General features: G+C 45.2%; 1 protein-coding gene across 2 annotated transcripts in view; it reads left to right on the top strand.

Moving 5' to 3' along the window:
• The window catches only part of CFAP61 (cilia and flagella associated protein 61), a 250,399-nt gene that overhangs the window by 162,940 nt on the left and 72,347 nt on the right, over positions 1-15,112 (top strand). For both annotated transcript variants that reach the window (XM_025264163.3, XM_044927988.2), the window contains exons 19-20: positions 5,229-5,327; positions 10,708-10,876. In XM_025264163.3, coding sequence (XP_025119948.2) covers positions 5,229-5,327; positions 10,708-10,876 — 268 coding nt within the window. The remainder of the gene's footprint in view (positions 1-5,228; positions 5,328-10,707; positions 10,877-15,112) is intronic.

The raw sequence follows: 15,112 nt of genomic DNA, 5'->3' as shown, positions 1-15,112 counted from the left end.
TGGATCATAAGGCAGTTCTATTTCCAGTTTTTTAAGGAATCTCCACACTGTTCGCCATAGTGGCTGTACTAGTTTGCATTCCCACCAACAGTGTGAGAGGGTTCCCTTTTCTCCACACCCTCTCCAGCATTTATTGCTTGTAGACTTTTGGATCGCAGCCATTCTGACTGGCATGCAATGGTACCTCCATATTTCATCTGAGGAAAAGCTAAGGTCTATATGTACATGATCAACAGTATGATGATTGTGGACTGATACTCTTGTGAAAGTCGCTCAGTTGTGTCTGACTCTTGGCAACCCCAGGGACTGTAGCCTGCCAGGCTCTTCTGTCCATGGGATTCTTCAGGCAAGAATACTGGAGTGGGTTGCCATTTCCTTCTCCAAGGGATCTTTCCAATGTGGGAATCGAACCCAGGTCTCCCACATTGCTCGTGGATTCTTTACTGCCTGAGCCACCATAACTATCTAAGAATATTATATCTAAGAGTGTTTTATAACTTTTTCAGAGTATTCTAAGAGTACCTAAGAGTACTATAACTAAGAGTATTATGACTATATAAGATTATCTGATACTCAGTTATAAATTTAAGAAATTAAATATTTGGATGTTTCTAAATCAGGTTGAAAGAGATAGCTATCACAGAAAGATAAGAGGTTGGAGATAAAATGGAAATGCTGGTGGTAATTTCATATAAAGGCACAAAAGAGGCAGGAACTTCATGGAACAGCAAGAAGATTGACTTTCAAAGAAGAGTGGGGAGGCACAGGTATGCCCCAAACATAGGAACTGAGATACCATGCTCATGAATTTGAACTTAAAGTTTTGGTCATAAAAATAATTAACATGCATTGAAAATGTTCAGTGTAGCAGGAAATATTCTCAGCGTTTTATAGGTGCTATTTAATCTCATCCTCACATCGCTCATATGAGGAGTGAGACTTTATTATTTTCATTTCACAGGCCAGAAACTGAGCCACAGAAAGGTTGAATAACTTGCCTGAGGCCAAAGAGCTAGAAAGTGCTCCAGCCAGGAGTCCAGTAAGGCAATCTGACCCCTGACCCCATGGTCTTAGCCACACTGCTAAGTGTGAATGCTAAGTGAATGATCCTCATTCACCAAAGTGTTGAGCAGACATGGGGACTTTAAGCCAGGAACAATTGAGCTTGGATTTAATTTAAAAAGAGTTCCCAGGAAGATAGACAGGAGAAATACTTGTGCCAGAGAGACTAACCCTGGTACTGTTTTCTCTAGGCAAGAAGGTGAGCTAAGGCAGTATGTCCTGGGAATGGCAGGTGTCGGGTGTTCAAGAGACGTGGACAATGCAAACATAACTTGATGTGGTGACCAGTTGTGGGGAAGGAGAGGGAGGGTAGGAGCCCCAGGTTCCTAACTTAAGAGGTGGTCAGTTGACCATGTCTTTGATGAAGTTGAAAGAGAAGTGGGAGGGGCCACAGATCTGTTGTTTGGACACATACTGAATTTGGTATGCCTGTGGAGTGGCTACATTAGGACTGATGGGCATCTGGAAATTAGGTTTCTAGCTCAGGAAAAAAAAAAGTATAAAGATGTAAGATGAAGTCATGGTGGTCAATTCCATCACCTGGTCAATCCCAGGCTGAGCATGGAGCCTGGGAAGCTTGGCAAAGGGTAGATGGGCCATGGAGGAGGAGATGGTGAAGAAAGCAGTCTTCAAGGAGAACCTCAAGGCAGTGCCATCTCAGATTGAGAGTTCTATATGTTAGCTCCTGGACGGGGCCTCCTCCATGGCCCCACCCGTCCCTGTGTCCTCCAGCCCTCCCTCCTCAGGATTACCATCAGCAGTGGCGCCTTACCCACCATTGCTAGTCCATGGGTGAGCCCCAGAAGCCTGCACACATCTCTGCCTTTCTTCAGTCAAACCCCCTGTGGAGTCAACTGTCCACTTCCTGCCTGGACCCTGGATACTATGAGGATCTTCCCTCATTCCCACCTACTGTTCCTTAAGTCAGTGCATAGAGACTTCTAGCTGCCGCCCAGTATTTATTCTGTACTTTGTCTTGATAACAGAACGCTGGGTAGTGTTGTTCTTGGAAAACCCAGTGTATTTCTCTTTGAAAAACCATATTTCCCAGCCTCCCTTGCTGCTACATATGGCCATGTCACTAAGTTCTGCTATATCAGTGGACACACCACGTGAGACTTTCAGGGAAGCTCCTTAAAGAGCAGCCGTTTCTACCCATTCCTCCTCCCTTCTGCCTATAATGTGGATGTAGGGGGGATGTGATGGCAGGAGCTCCAGGAGCCGCCTTGGACCTGAGGTGACCTTAGGAATGGAAGGCGCACACTGAGAAGCAGAGAAGCAGGGTCTGCTGATGGCATGGCTCCACCTTATCAGCACGAGACAGGTCACTTTCAGGTTTCTTAAGTACAGTTAAAAGAGAAATTTGCTGGGAGAGGCAGGAGGGGAGCTTGCAGAGGAGACAGGATTAATGGGAGACATCTGTCTTCTGAATTGGAGGGGGAAGGAAGATTGCTCTTGTTGGAGAATGTGGAGGTGGCAAAAAGGAAAATGAGGGAGTGCTCCTGCTGGAGGGGGCTCTTTTCTGTTTTCCTTACGACATGGGAGGTGTTCTCAGTTGAAAATGTGAAAAGGCATAGTAAGGAGAATGAGAAAGGGTGAAATGGCAACCCTGAAGAGTGGATGAAGAATCATAGAAGCCATGAGGAAGAATGCAGAAGGAATTTGGCTGAGGCTAAAGCTGAGGAGTAAATAAAAATAGATTAAAAATTAATGAATAGGGGAGGGAGGAGGGTTCAGGATGGGGAACACATGTATACCTGTGGCGGATTCATTTTCATATTTGGCAAAACTAATACAATTATGTAAAGTTTAAAAATAAAATAAAATTTAAAAAAATTAATGAATAGATAAAAGTTAAGAAAATGCCCCTCCTCTGATCTTTTGTTGAAACCTTTAACTGTATAATATAATTCAGGGTAATGCAGGGCAGTAATTTGGCAAATTAAAGTCATTCTACAAGTGGTCCATGTTGTTAGTTCAAATTATTCAGTGCCAAAGAGATTGTTTTTGTTGTAAAAGATATCACTGAATAATCACTACGCCTCTTATTCACACAGAGATGTGAAAGAGGCCTGCATATAGATGTTATCTATATAACATAAACCACATTTTGATCACTTAGCCTCCAAAGCCCAAATAAATTTTGACTACACGTGAGTATAAACACATTATTATTTGCATTTTCCGTTAAATGGTAAGAAATCAAAGGCCTACGATTGGTGTGTTTGCAGACTGGCAGCCCTAAGTAGTTGGGGTTAATTGTAACCTTTATGTTATTTGAAAGGATTCAAAATTATTATTGTTAGAGGATAGATGTTCTTGGTTTTCTTTGTATCAAATAAGAATATTCGCCTTTAAATGACACACATCCCTAGAGACTTTAGAGCAGACCCTTTCATAATATTTAGCTACTTTTAAATGTCAGGTGCAGTTGAGTTTATTCCATTGCCGGCTGTGTGTGCCCTCACCAAAAGGCTCTGGCTTTTAATGGTACTTAACAGATTGTCAGCAAATTGATAGCATTTCCACGTTTGGAAATTTTCCAGTTCCCTCCTGGGTAAAGAGGGTGGGTGTTCTTCTCTAACTTGGAGACGGTTTCTTTTTTGGCATTGGTTGGTGTAAGGGGAGGGGTGAACCAAGAAGAGATTTTTAGGGAAAAAAAAATACCTTCCTTGTCCTGCTGAAGGCCAGGAGAAGATCAGCTCACCCAGAAAATGTTGCTGACTCTAGCTGGAGAGTAGATCTGCCCAGCAGGAGAGCTGTAAATATTTCAGGGAGACCTAGAGGGAAGGAGCGCAGAGAAGTGCCCACTTAATGTGTGTGCTGAGTGGACTGCTCACCACCCCCCTGGGCGCTGGTCTCCAGGAAACCTGGGTAAATCCAACGGGTGCTACTTGGGGTCAGAAGGCAAGGCTTTCATTTCTGGTCCAGCTGCTTCTGACCTTCCTGACCATGAAGAAATTATCTACCATTTCCAACCTTGATTTTCTTCAGTCTGAAATACGGATAAATGCAAACCTGCCTCCTGCCCCTGGCAGAAATTGTCTTGAAGATTAATCTCTATGACGATGCCCATAAGCGCACCTTGAGCCCTGGAAAGCCTGATGCGAATAAATATAAGGCAGCTTTGCTCTCGAAAGGAATCCTCCAGCATTCTCTCCTCTGTGATGCTGTGGCCTCTTGATTTGAGTAGTTACAAACATCTGAAAGTCATAAATCTATTGTTGACTGTGGGAATTAGATGACCTTTGCATCCCTGTCCACAGTTTGGGGTCTTACAGGGCAGTGGAGACCAAGGTTAGATGAGACGATGCTAGAGCCAAATGACGTGGTTCACATCCTACCTCCAGACTTCCTGGTGTACTGTCTTGGGCAAATTGCTTTGCCTCCATTTCACACAATAAAGTCAGGGTAGTAATAGTACTGCTTCAAGGACTTGGGGAGGGCCTCGCAGAACCCCTGAGCGCAAGCACTCAGCAAGTTTTCACTGTGGTGGTTAGGGTTCCATGCCAGTTCTCAGAAGTCATCTGAAACTCAGACTTTGCTTGTGTGTGTGTGTGTGTGTGTGTGTGTGTGCGCGCGCGCGCGTGCGTGCATGCACTTAGTTGCTCAGTCATGTCCGACTCTTTGCAACCCCATGGACTGTAGTCCACCAGGCTCCTCTGTTCATGGGGATTCTCCAGGCAAGAGTACTGGAGTGAGTTGCCATGCCATCCTCCAGAGATCTTCCCAACCCAGAGATTGAACCCAGGTCTCCCATATTACATGTAGATTCTTTACCATCTGAACCATGAGGGAAGCCCATAAATACTGGAGTGGGTAGCCTATCCCTTCCCCAGGAGATCTTCCCAACTTTGACTTACACTAAATCCACCTGCTTCCTTCTAATTTGGAGTTTGATTTTGTTTTACTCTGAAAAGCAAATTTTTAAAAATTAATGTTCTGCCTTCACTGGCCGGCAGTTTGGGAAGTTCCTGTCATTAGCTGTTCCAATGCCCTCTTTCTCCTTTAAATGGTTGGTTCTCTTGAAAGGTTTTTGTAAAAAGAGTTGCTACAGTCAAAGAAAGCAGCAACAATTAGAAGACATGTGAAATAAGGTTCAATTGAATTACAATGAACTTTCACAGAATTGTGCTTTACCTTTTTTTTTTCTTCTTTCTCCTTAGCTCTCATCTGAAGTTCAGTAATCTCACCTTGATTTCAACCTACGGACTCCCAGGAAAAAAACTTCTGGGCAATGAACAAAGGAAGTTTTTAGCAAATGAGTATGAATTTCATTTTTAAAAATGTATTTTATATGAGCGTAAAGATGATTTACAATGTTGTGTTAGTTTCAGGTGTACAGCACAGTGATTCATTTATACATATGTCCATTCTTTTTTAGATTCCTTTCCCATAGTTACTACAGAATATTGAGTAGAGTCCCCTGTGTTGTACAGTAGGTCCTTGTTGATTATCTATTTTGTATATTGTAGTGTGTACCTGTTAATCCCAAACTCCCAGTTTATCCTTCCCCTGCTTTTTCATACTGAAGCCTAAATGCCCTCATTTATGTGCTGTCCTTTTTCTGCTAAACAGTAGAAAAGGGAAGTGGTGGGCTTTTCTTGTGGGTTCAGATGCTCTTTAGGAGATGCAAACGCAAGTTCAGAGTGAATGGCAGGGCTGGGAGAATCCTGGCCTGTTCCAGACGTCTGGGACGAGTCTGCTGACCCAGATACCACCTATACTCAGGTTCTGAGTGACTCTCCAGGGCAGGGGAGCTTGGTGACTGTGTTTGTATCAGAACAGACAACCCGCTGGAGGGAGCTAAAGGCTGGGTGCCTCCTTGGGGTGAGCGTTTCAGACCCACCCAGCCCTCTACCACTCGAGGTTGATGAAGCAAAGGTCTTTGGAACCGATCAAGGCAAGCGTCAATGTTTCTGTCCCCGCAGAATCAGTCTTTGACAACATCCTTTCTAGAAAATGCCATTTCATTATCACTCAGCTTCCACTCATTTTAATTTCCTGAGCAAAGCGTGGGTACAGGCATGATTAGGCTCCCTACCTCTAGAAACAATGTGCCTGTTTCTCCAGTAAGGAGGGAGGAAATTGTTCTCAGTGGGAGTTGGGCGGGGGGTGGATGTTAATTTTAGGTCCATGAAGAAGGATCATCTTTCCTCTGTGAAAAAGGCTGATTTTGCTGTCAAACAGTGACAAAAACAGCAGCCACCTTGCCAGCAGAACCAGGCTCATTTTGACCCAGTACTTTTAAAACCAGACTATAAACTTCAGAGTTTTGGTAAGGACATCATCAGAGCACCATCAGAAGGGTCTGGGTTTAGAGCCAGGTCGATGGGGTTCAGATTCTGCCCCCACCACAAAGGGGACTTCATCTCTCTGTGCTTTGAGGGATTTGACTGTGGATTGTGCTTGGCTAAACCAGGCTCACTGGAGTTTTGGGTTAAAATCAGTCTAATGCCAAATTCTGGCTGAGCGAGGACAGTCGATCCATGCACACCCCTTCCTCACTTTCTGTCTTTCCAAATGACACAATTCCCAGGAAATACCGGTGTTCCCAATCATTGTCTCACGAGGAATGTAATTCAGTCTGCCTGGCCAAGGTTTTCTGTCAGTCTCCAGGCCAGGTGTGTTTCAGAAGAGAAGAGATAGATAGTGACACTCTGCCGGCCTGGTTCTGCAGGGACCTGCGTGTGGCTATCACTCAGTCACCTGGTGCCTCAGCCCCTGTTCTACCCACCGCCCCCCATCCATGCTATCGGCTCAGTTGCCAGAAAAAGGCTGCAAAAACGTGAATCAGATCATGTCAACTCTCAGCAGCCAGGAGCTGCTCTGTCCAGCGTGGCAACTGCATGCCACATGTGGCTGCTTAAGTTTCAATTAATTACAGTTCAGGGGGATTACAGTTCAGCCCTTCAATTACTTGAGCCACTTTTCAAGTGGCCGACTAGCCACGTGTAACTCGTAGCTCTCCTATCAGACAGGCCAGCTGCAGAAGGATTCTGTCATCACAGAAAGTTCCAGATGCTCCATCCAGTCTGAAGCCTGTCCTTTTCTGCTGACACCTCTAACCCCCTTTTCCACTATGTTTGCCCTTGTTCTCTCCACTGTAGCCTCACCAGTCTCCTTGATGATTCTTGAACACAAGAGGCAAGTCCCCACTTTGGAGGTCTTTGCTCCCTGGTGGCTCAAATGGTAAAGAATCTGCCTGCATTGCAGGAGACCCAGGTTTGATCCCTAGGTTGGGAGGAACCCCAGAGAAGGGCATGGCAGCCCACTCCAGTATTCTTATCTGGAGAATTCTGTGGACAGAGGAGCCTGGTGGGCTACAAGTCTATGGGGTTGCAGAGTTGGACACCACTGAGCGACTTATATTTTTCCACGAGACCCATTCTGACCACCCAATTGTCTGCAACCAATTCTCTAGGACACTCCAGTCCTCTTCCTCTGCTCTCTTCCTTATTACTGAAATCCTTGTAAATATACAATTTGCCTTTAAAATGGTTGATTCTGAATCCTTCAGCTATATTGCAAACTCCGCAAGGGCCAGAATTTTTTGCCTTTTTGTTCGCTGATTGGTCCCAGTGTCTGGGACAATGTTCGACACTTAGCAGGTGCTCAGGAAATTATGTCAAATGGATGATGGTTACCTTCAAAAAGTACCTACCAAAGTCCCCTCCACCAGGGTGTAGATAGGGACTAGATAACACAGCCATATAAGATGCTTCTTAATGGGGACCAGCATGTCCTAACCCACAGAAGCTACAACACAGAAACATCAACAGGATGCTGCCTTTCAAATGGTCCTCAGATCACGATATAGGAAACTTTCTGATCATGGAGTTAAAAAATAGCAAGTGCGCTGACATCTGTAAATCTAATTATTCAAATTCCTCGTGCTAAATATTGGGTTGGCCAAGAAGTTCAATCAGGTTTTTCCATACTAGCTCCTGGAAAAACTTGAATGAACCTTTTGGCCAACCTAATACAAATTCTGAACTTTTCCATAACCAGTGTTTGGATTTATTATTGCCATTACTGTTTTTTGAAGAGCCATGTTTTGTTCCCTTGCCCGTGTCCCCACACCATCCAGCCTCTGGTGGAAGTGCTAATGACTTACCCAGGGATCCAACAGAAAGGAGGGCACTGGGAGGGAGGGGGAACAGGCAGAGGGAGAAAGCCGCTAACTAGACGATCCGCTCTGAACCACTGAAGGGTAATTACGATGCTCCTTCTTCCGGGAGGGTCACAGGAAACCCTCCTGAAAGCCTCTGGGGTCCTTTCCGATCCTGTAGGGTTCCAATTCCTTGAAATGCAGGTCTTCACCACACTTACATTAATTAATATTCCCCTGGAGTTCACTCCTAATTTTGCACCTTGGACCTTAGGCTAAGACTTCCGATCTCTAGGTTTGAGGTCACTGCAACTTTGAGCCAGCTGGCCACTCTGCATTTCTACTTTTTTTTTTCCCTCCTCCTTATTACCTGTCTCCGGAATGTTCTACGAAGACAAATTTTCACATTATTTCTGTGTCAGGGTCAAGCTCATTTGAGAAACATGAAGTTTCATTGACCTCCCTTCTTTGGTTTCTTCTCTGTCTCCCAGAGAACCCTAGTGGAGATATTTCTCTGGTCTCCAAGCCTTGAGACAGTCCCTGCCATGTGAGAATCTTAATATTTGTTTACTCTGCTTAGGAAATAATTTTACAGGCAGAACACTTACAGCCTCCAGTATCTAGCTTCACCTACCTGATAGGTAAATTAAGGAGATCCAGAATGGTTTATAATATCCAAAACGGATGGGCATCGCCTGCCCAGTGATGTCCTAAACTGAGAAATGTCATTCTGTGTGGTCACAGGCTGTAAAAGGAAGCATCCCACATTTTCCATGCTTCTTGAGGTTTCCTAAAGCCCCAGTGTTTCTGAGTGCCAGCCTGCTGGACAGAGCTTCAGATCTGAGCTCTGAGATATGAATTCTGAAATTATCAACATTGCTGACCGACTGTCATTACAAATAACATTCATCTTAGCCTTTCCCAAATTTCCCCGAGAACTTGCATCTTTGAGCAGATCCTCATGTGACAAATCCCTGTGCGTTAACGAAATTTAATTTTTTTCCCATCTTGGATGGCTGACAGTACCACTCTATTAGGAATGGATGATGTCCCAAATAGGAACAGTCCTTCATGGGTCTCTTCGTGAATGTACGAAATCAATGAAACATCCTGTTTTCCTATAAAGCTACCAACATGGCTTTTTAAAAAAGAATTTCATCTCACTATCTGTTATTTTCCCGTGACAGGTCAGCCCCCTATTTTCTTTTCTTATTAAGAAGAAATTTTCTTGTTTTTTAAGTGTTGTTGCATGGAGAGATACAAAGCCCAGACTCGCTTCTCTTTCACAGGCCCCGTAACAGGGTCTAATGTGTATCCATTACCAGTGTTCTTTTTGTGTGGTGTGAGCAGACTCTACGCATGGATCAAAAAGAAAAAATGTTCTCCCATTACCACTTCAGAATCCTGTTTGCCTCTAATCAGAGTAAACAGGGTTGTGTATCGTTAACATTATCTGGACTAATAACTCCTCACATATGCATCCCGCTTGACCGGACAGCATCTCTTACATTCTCATGCCCATCCCTCACAACCCTTGAGGTGGGTGAGGAGAGGTCATCACCTTCTGCTCGGAGGTGGAGATGGTGAGGTTCTGAGAAGGGGTGCAGAGTCCCCGGGACCCAGTCTCCTTGGCAACAGAGCAGGGACACGGACCCTGGCTTGGGGAAGCCTGGGTTTAAACAGACTCTCAGTGTTCTGCTCTTCTGCACTCTAGGTCTTCAGAACAGGGTTATTAAAACGTCCTGTACCTGAGGGTCACACCCTCCAGAAGATTCTGGAAACAACCCTTACAGAAATCTAAATAAACCCAAAGCCACAGGAAATCTACTTTTCTCCCATTACAGTGTTGTGTTCATCCTCAAACAGAACCCAGAGAAGCAAACCCGTCCGTCCTGGACCTGCTCTTATGGAAGCAGAGGTCCCTATAAATCACCTTAGTCATTAGGAGGGACTCCCCAAAGTCCCCAGGGATTGTACTGGATGCAAACATAATTCCCTAATTGACACCTTCTTTAAATAAAATGTGTTTTGTTGTTTGGGCATGAATCCATACGCTTATTCTGGATATGAGTCATTTATCAAAAAGCCTTCGCAGACGGGTGGGGCCTCAACCCCTGCCTTTGGGGATCCTCAGGTGTCACTTTCTTCATCCTCATTCACTCCGAGTCTGTGGTCAATATGACAAGATGACAGTTGTCAATGTGACAGTTCAACAGCTAAAGTAAATTTACACCAGCCATGCATTGGAAGGAAGAGTATTAGAAATGGTTACACACACACACACAGGCGTGCGTGCATCCTCCCTGGCATGGACCGGCCTACCCCAAGCAAAACAATTTAGCTTTAATAGGAAGATGTCAATTGGCGACTAAATGTTACACAAGGACAGATCTCCTAGCCTGCCCAGATCCTGGTAAGTTCTCAGCAAGAGCATGGGCTTGGCCCACCAGGGGCCCTGACCCAGCTCGCCGGATGTCTAATTAATGCCCGCTGTCAGCTGCTCAATGTCACTGATGGAGCCTCTCTCTCCGCAGCCACTGCTATAATGACAGAGATCATGAATTGATGTCGCTGTGCTCCTGGGTCAACGTGGTGGTTGCTAAGATGACCGCCATAGACCGAGCAGCCAAGCAGGTCGTCGTTTCGAGAGAGAAAGTCGTGCTCTATGACCACCTCATCCTCTGCACCGGACGGCAGTACCAGGGAAGCTCTCGAGGGCTGAGGGAAGCGGGGCGGGGGGACGGGTCACGGGGTGGCTGGGCCCACATCCCAGGGCCAAGAGTGTGCCTCCCATCTGCACGCGTGACCAGAACTGAGTCTTCCTGGAAACCCCATTCCAAGAAAGCATTCTTCCCAAGGGTGAAAACCACAGCAAACTGGAGAAATGCCATCCTTGAAGCTGTGGTCCCAAAGTCGAACACTTGCCACTCACCAGAGCGGAATCCAGAAGCAGCCTGTCATGCATCTACAGGAAATTAACTTTGCCTCAACAGCCTACGGCTTCCCTGATGGCTCGGATGGTAAAGAATCCACCTGCAATGCGGGAGACCTGGGTCCAATCTCTGGGTCCAGAAGATCCCCTGGAGGAGGAAATGTCAACCCACTCCAGTATCCTTGCCTGGAAAATCTCATGGACAGAGAAGCCGGGTGGGCTGCAGTCATGGGGTTGCAAAGAGTCAGACACGACTGAGCAACTAACATTTTCAAGAGCCTAACATTTGGTGATGGTGCCAGGCTTGCAAGAAAGTATTTCAGACATGCACACCTTCTGTCACCCTTGTGCTTTTGTGTGTCTTGGTTACAAAGCTCTAGGGAGTGTGGCTGGTGGCTTACCTGGTGACCATGCTCTCCATCTGGGTTAAATTCTCAAACCCCACTCGAGGAAAATGCTCCAGGATGTGACTGAAGCTGAGTTTGAACATTCTCACTCTGCAATGCAGCAGCATTTTGTGCAGAAATAGGTCATCTCTTTGATGGAAAGAGATTTAGATGATGGAGTCTTTTTGTTACATTTCCCCCGAGGAACTGGATAGGCTCCAAGTTGGGTTTATACGGAGTTATCCACCCCCTCCACCATGTCCCACGCAAACACTGGTCGTATTTTCCTCCTTCCCAGGCTACCATGGGGATTCATTCATGCTTGAGCTGGTGGTCATGGTGAGGACAGACAGCCCGGCAACCCTGAGCATCACTTACTTCGATCACTGAGCCGCAGTTACCGGTTGAGTGCACCTGGGGCACTTTTGAAATAAACCCAGGCTGGGCCCTGCTCCCAGGGACTTTGTTTTAATTATTCTGGGGTGAGTGGGATCCAGTCATCAGTATTTTTTTTTTTTGAAGCTCCCAGTTGATTCTTTTTTTTTTTTTTTTTTAGCTTACTCAACAAAATGCATTTAATTAACTTCAATCTAAGCTTAGTTAATCCTGACTAGGCATATAAGTTTTTCTTCTTCAGGGTTCCTTTTCACAGTATCTCATCATTTTTTGTATCCACCCTGTCTCTCATTTTCTTTTTTTTTTTTTTTTTTGAGCAGAAGTTTCTTATTTATTTATTTATTTATTTTTTAAATTTTATTTTATTTTTAAACTTTACATAACTGTATTAGTTTTGCCAAATATCAAAATGAATCCACCACAGGTATACATGTGTTCCCCATCCTGAACCCTCCTCCCTCCTCCCTCCCCATTCCATCCCTCTGGGTCGTCCCAGTGCACCAGCCCCAAGCATCCAGTATCGTGCATCGAACCTGGACTGGCAACTCGTTTCATACATGATATTTTACATGTTTCAATGCCATTCTCCCAAATCTTCCCACCCTCTCCCTCTCCCACAGAGTCCATAAGACTGTTCTATACATCAGTGTCTCTTTTGCTGTCTCGTACACAGGGTTATTGTTACCATCTTTCTAAATTCCACATATATGCGTTAGTATACTGTATTGGTGTTTTTCTTTCTGGCTTACTTCACTCTGTATAATAGGCTCCAGTTTCATCCACCTCATTGGAACTGATTCAAATGCATTATTTTTAATGGCTGAATAATACTCCATTGTGTATATGTACCACAGCTTTCTTATCCATTCATCTGCTGATGGACATCTAGGTTGCTTCCATGTCCTGGCTATTATAAACAGTGCTGCGATGAACATTGGGGTACTCGTGTCTCTTTCCCTTCTGGTTTCCTCAGTGTGTATGCCCAGCAGTGGGATTGCTGGATCATAAGACAGGTCTATTTCCAGTTTTTAAGGAATCTCCACACTGTTCTCCATAGTGGCTGTACTAGTTTGCATTCCCACCAACAGTGTAAGAGGGTTCCCTTTTCTCCACACCCTCTCCAGCATTTATTACTTGTAGACTTTTGGATCGCAGCCATTCTGATTCTTTTTTTAAAAAATTAATAAACTTAATTGGAGGATAATTACTTTACAACATGTGATGGTTTTTGCCATACATCAACATGAGTCAGCCACAGGTATATGTGTATCCCCCCACCCTGAAGCCCCCTCCCACCTCCCTCCCCACCCTCTGGGTTGTCCCAGAGCACCGGCTTTGGGTGCCCTGCTTCATGCATTGAACTTACACTGATTTGAGACTAGGTTGGAGAACTATGGACTCGAACATTCTAGAACCTCATCTTACTCTAGAGCAGCACTTCTCCAGCTATCATATGCACAAAAATCCCCTGTGCATCTCGTTAAAATGCAGATGCCAGCAGGTGGTGGGGTGGGGGTGGGTGTGGCTGAGAAACCTCAGTTCTGACTTGTTTCCAGGTGAGGCCTGGAAACCTCAGGTCAAGGGAACCCCTGATGGTCCAGCTCAGATCAGCCTCTGAGTGATGTCTTTTCTTCCTACCTCCTCCTCCCCTTCTGCTTCTCCTTCTTCTTTTTAAAGAAATCCAGTTCTCAAAGTGTAGAAAAGGATTTTTTTTTCTGGATTTTTATTTATAAAAATAAATGAGGTCCTTAAATATTCCTCTTTTTTGAACATGAAATCAGAAAAAAACACCAAGCACTCCTCTGTCCCCCGCCTCACCTCAGAGCTCCAGCTGCTCCCTGTGACCGTGGACTTGGGAAAATGTGAGAGGAGGCCCGGCCAGCTGTCCAGAGTCTGGGGCGCCTGCCCATGTGTGCCCAGCTGCCCCACGGCTTTCGTCTGTGGCACATTAAGCTCTTGCCCTTTTTACACCAGGCAACATGAAATGAAGAAGTGATCAAGAGTGTTCCAAATTAATTTTTCCAGAAGGACATGAAAACTAAAGGTACATAAGCTGATATTTTTTAAAGGCAGCTGAATTCATTGGGCGCTTCCAGCTCTTATTTCTCTCCCTATTTACTTCTCTTCCAATCTCTCATGGTTTTGTCCCAATGCTGTGATTTAAAAAAAAAATACTAACAAACTGATGAAAGTAAGCAAAAAGACTATATGTTATATCTGTTATAAAATATAATTGCAAACCTTAACCTCTAATCTGACTTATAAATGGCATGGATCAGTCTAAAATATCGTGCAATATTTTTGATATCCAGATCCACCACACTTTTTTTCTTTTAATGAGAAAATCCATGCTCAGGCTACACTGTGCTGCAGTGTTTCGCATGAGGAGGGCTAGTCTCTACTTTCAAGCCCTGTCTCCAGGGTCAACCATTCTAAGGCATTTCCATTATTCAGTCTTCATGGGTTGCTCCCCAGAACTCGCAAAAATGTGTTTGTGGTTTTCCTCTTGATCGGTCGACTTCTGATATGAGCTATGGCCTTTCTATTTTGCAAGATGAAGATTTTTCTGGTTCACATTCAGCTCCCTCTAACCCCTCCCCCACAAAGCCCATGTGTGGATTGGTTATTTTGATTGCTGAGCGCACACAGGTTCTGAAAAACCTGTGTGCAAGAGCTTACAACTGGGGTCCCCGGGCCCCCTCCACGGCTCTTGGCACATCATGCAGACCAAGAGAGGCCTGCCCCCACGCCAGGCTGTGGGTCATCACAAAAAGAGGAAGGACAAAAGTGTCAGCCTGAAGTCAGATGAGTCAGCGTGGCCATGGGAAAACCATGGCTGGGACTCCCCACGAGGCAGTACTCTGGGGAAGCCAGGAGGTGGGGCAAAGATGGGCAGCCAGAGGGTAAGAGCGAAAAAATAGATACACGGGGCAACAGCAAGAGGTGTCAGGCAAATTCATACAGCTGTTAGGAGCAGCAGCAATAGTCACATCCAGCAAAGCAGAACTAACTGGAGAAATGCAAGAATCCCCGTTTCACAGATGAGGCAACTGAGGTGCCGTGAGGCTGAGGCCCAAGGTCAGACAAGACAGATTGTCCACAGTCACAGCAGGGTGGCAGATTAGGGGCTAAGGTTAGAGCCCAAGTGGTCTGGCTCCAGTTCTTTGTCCTTGCCTCTCTCTCTCCTCTCTCCCTCTTTCCATGTCTCCTTCCCCTTCCTTCCTC

Source organism: Bubalus bubalis, chromosome 14 (assembly GCF_019923935.1).
Source record: "Bubalus bubalis isolate 160015118507 breed Murrah chromosome 14, NDDB_SH_1, whole genome shotgun sequence".
Classification (NCBI taxonomy): Eukaryota; Metazoa; Chordata; class Mammalia; order Artiodactyla; family Bovidae; genus Bubalus; species Bubalus bubalis.
Note: the sequence above shows the minus strand (reverse complement) of the source record. Positions and strands in the feature narration are given on the sequence as shown.